At 49.2% G+C, this 3,291-nt stretch overlaps 1 protein-coding gene across 1 annotated transcript; it reads right to left on the bottom strand.

Annotated features, from left to right (window-relative positions):
* Positions 1-340: 340 nt before the first annotated feature.
* On the bottom strand, positions 341-2,769 carry LOC103949453 (protein OCTOPUS-like). Its single transcript, XM_048583697.1, has one exon. It carries the CDS (start codon positions 2,574-2,576, stop codon positions 498-500), a length of 2,079 nt encoding a protein of 692 aa, XP_048439654.1. The 5' UTR covers positions 2,577-2,769; the 3' UTR covers positions 341-497.
* Positions 2,770-3,291: the final 522 nt, after the last annotated feature.

Here is a 3,291-nt window from a genome sequence, read left to right as displayed (position 1 = left end):
CCCTCCGCTGACATTGTTACTGCAAACTCCTCAGGACTCAAAGGCTCGATCTTCCCCGATGAGCCATTTATGCTCAAGACAAGAAGCAAAGGGAACAAATATTGGATCCTAAGGCAGGCAGGCACATCCCTTCTCTTTCGGAGATTGTCGTCTATCTCCGCAGATACATCCCTTCTCACGTCACGTGATATCTCCGATTACATTATATCCGAAATTTACAAATTGCGCACGCAGAGGATGGAAAAATGAATCGACACTAATTAACTATGATTAGAGACGAAAGAAAAACACCGTAATTGTTGTTATTTCAGTAATTGAAGCAAGTAAATCACTAATCACATGAAAAAAAGAAGGAAAATTTCATTTTTTTTTTATCCCACCAACCAACAAGAATGCATTAGGCAATGTGTGGTTTTACACAAGAAATGCAGCAAATGAACAACATGAACTTTAAACCCTTACACAAGAAACAACACCTCATTTCATTCATTCATCTTTCAGTACAATCTCAGTACGCTTCTGGCAATCGAATGAGCATGGCTGGACCTGCTTTTCCCGACTCCGCCGCTCCTCCAGCTGCTCCTCATCGGCGTCAAATAAAACCTCAGCAATCCGTTGTCAATATGGTTCGGGGAATACCTCGCGCTCCGGTTCCGTTCCAGCACAACCTGGTCGTCTTTCTTCTTCCTTCCGCCGTTCCCATTTCCAAACCCGTTTGCCTCGACCACAGGAACGCTGCCATTGCTCTTCCTCATGCTCCCGAATGCACCGCCACCAAAACCGCCATACCCATGAGAACCATTCCTCCAACTAGCACTACTATTACTCCTCATAAGCTTAGGATTAAAGCCCTTGGCTTCCCCATTCCTCTCGCCACCACCGCCGCCTCTGAGCTCCGGCCACGACTCCGAAAAAGACCGCTCCACCCCGTTAGCTCTAACACTGCTATACCTATCGTCATCCTCATCTTTGTTCCCACCCCTCCTGTGTATAAAACTCCATATATTCCACGCCTTGCTCCACCTCCTAGACTTTTTACACCCTTTATTCCTCTCCCCATTTCCCACCACCGATGCCGAATCGCCGCCGCCCCGAAATGACCCCGTTTCAAAGGTCTCCGAGCAGTCATCCCTCAAAGAATTCGAGTTGTAAAATTCCCTCAAATCTCTGTTATCCGGAACAGTCGTGGGCGACACCTTGGCATTGCCATTGGCATTCGAAACCGACTTCATCTCATCAATATCCGCCACCACCGCCTCCGCAGTCTTCCTAATGGAGTTGGACCGGTCGAGGCTCTTCCTCCGGCGAGACGACGAGTCCAAATAATAGTCCCGGGTCTGGGCCGACCCGCCCGGAACCGTCTCCTCCTCAATGGAATTCATGGGCGGCTCCTCAACCGGAATTTGAGCGTCGCATCTCGCCACGTGGACCACCGGAGCGTCCTCCACCACCGAGAGCATCGTGGGCATTCTCGGAAACGTCCTTCCGATGAGGTACCCGTCCCACGAGGCCCGAGGCTCGTCAAAGGAGTACCTCGGGTCGTCGAACGACATCCGACCCGCGTCGAGCGAAAACCTCGGATCCGTGTCGCAGGAACGCCGGCCGAAGCCGTAATCGGCGATCTCCGACTGGGTTTCTCTGAACTGTCTCCCGATTGGCTTCTCCACCGGCAATGTGGCCGATCCGCAGCCGTTCCGCCGCTTCTTCAGCTTCTGCTTCTGCCTCCATTTCTGTAATTTTTTGCTGAAAACTGAAGCTGCTGACCAGAAGCTGCCCGCAATCTCCTTCAGGTCTCGCTTCTTCGTCTGTGAATCAAGATCTATATGATCTTTCATGGGCTTCAAGTCCTCTTCTTCGAATTGTTCCGTGACTGGTTGCGGTGGTTGAAATTCTTCTTCCTCCTCCTCTACGATTTCTGGAACTTTGTCTTCTGTCACATTGGCGACAATTGTTTCCTCGCAAATTTCAATTCCAAAGTCTTCGCCGTCGCTGCACTGATTTTCGTCCTCTTCGTCTTCGTCTTCCTCCTTGGACTCGAAGACTGGACCTCGAAAGCTCGAAGAAGACCCACCCAAATTTCGGGTCTCAACCTCAGCGTCAGTAGGCGGTGCCTCCTTCTTGTTAGGATTCCGTCCGTCGTCCTGGTGAAAGAGTGTCCAGAGAGTGTTCCGAACCCTAACGTCGCAAGACTTCCTCTGCGGCTCAAACACGCCGGAGAAGCCCTCGTTTTTAGAGGCAGAGAAAGACTTGGTTCGTCGGAGCTCCGGGAAAAATGAGGTGGGTCGGTTTTTATTGGAAGAGGAGGCCCCACCACCGCCAATGGGGGGCTTGAAAATGGCCCTAAGAGCGGCGGCGGCGTTGGAGGAAGTAGGGGGTTTTCGAGAAGTGGAAGAGGAAGAAGAGTTTGTTGAAGGCTCCAACACGGCAAGGCGTTCGCAGAGGCATGAGGGGCAGAAGCCCGTGAAATGCTCTTCCGGGTGGCGATCGCAGGAGGTGGAAAGTCGGTGGGCCTGAGGCAGCTGCGACGGCTGAAGCGGCGGCGGCGGCGGTGCAACTGCTTCTGCGCTGGGATTCATAACCGGTGGCGGTGCTCTGTGTTGTTGGCCACTCTGCTGCTGCTGCTCATGTTATGAGAGTGAAGCAGAGAAGGAGAAGAGTGTACTGTTTCTGATTGGCTCCAACGGACAGTGAGGGGAGAGAGGGGGAGAGAGAGAGAGAGAGAGAATGGGGAGTGAGAAGCACAAAAGGGAAAATAAATGAAATGAATTGAATGTGTATTTATTTTTATTTTTTATTTTTTTGTGAGGGGTTTTAATTAATTTTCTCTGGGGGCACTCGCTGATGAAAAGACAATTATGGGCCTACTGAATCCTTAATCGAGGTCAGTAAAGGATCAGGATCCTCTTCTAATCTAAGGATGATGATCTTCATGACCAAGGGATGTGGGTCATTAGATGAAAATCCAACGGTTATAATTATTATAATTTTAAAAGGACCTTCTGTTTGTAACCGTTGAATTTTTATCCAACGATTCACATCTTTTGGTCACGAGAATCTCATCCTTAGATTAAGAGAAGATACTGGTCCGTCAGTAAAAGCGTATATAGGGGCTGTGTTTGGGAAGTGGGTTGTTTAACCCGTTTTGGATGGCTTCGGACTACGGTTTTGATAGCCAAATATGAACACCTACTATTTTATATTTACATATTTACTTGTTGAAGAAAACCTGCGAGAAATTTAACCCGTCGTTAAATAAGGAAAGAGATCATTTTCGGATTTCTTTCTTCTAAT

This window comes from the organism of the source record quoted next, unplaced genomic scaffold (assembly GCF_019419815.1).
Source record: "Pyrus x bretschneideri cultivar Hongxiangsu unplaced genomic scaffold, Pyrus_bretschneideri_v1 Contig2, whole genome shotgun sequence".
Classification (NCBI taxonomy): Eukaryota; Viridiplantae; Streptophyta; class Magnoliopsida; order Rosales; family Rosaceae; genus Pyrus; species Pyrus x bretschneideri.
Note: the sequence above shows the minus strand (reverse complement) of the source record. Positions and strands in the feature narration are given on the sequence as shown.

Coding starts and splice junctions, on each gene's coding strand:
- LOC103949453 (XM_048583697.1), bottom strand. CDS start 2,576: ATGAATCCCAGCGCAGAAGCAGTTGCACCGCCGCCGCCGCCGCTTCAG.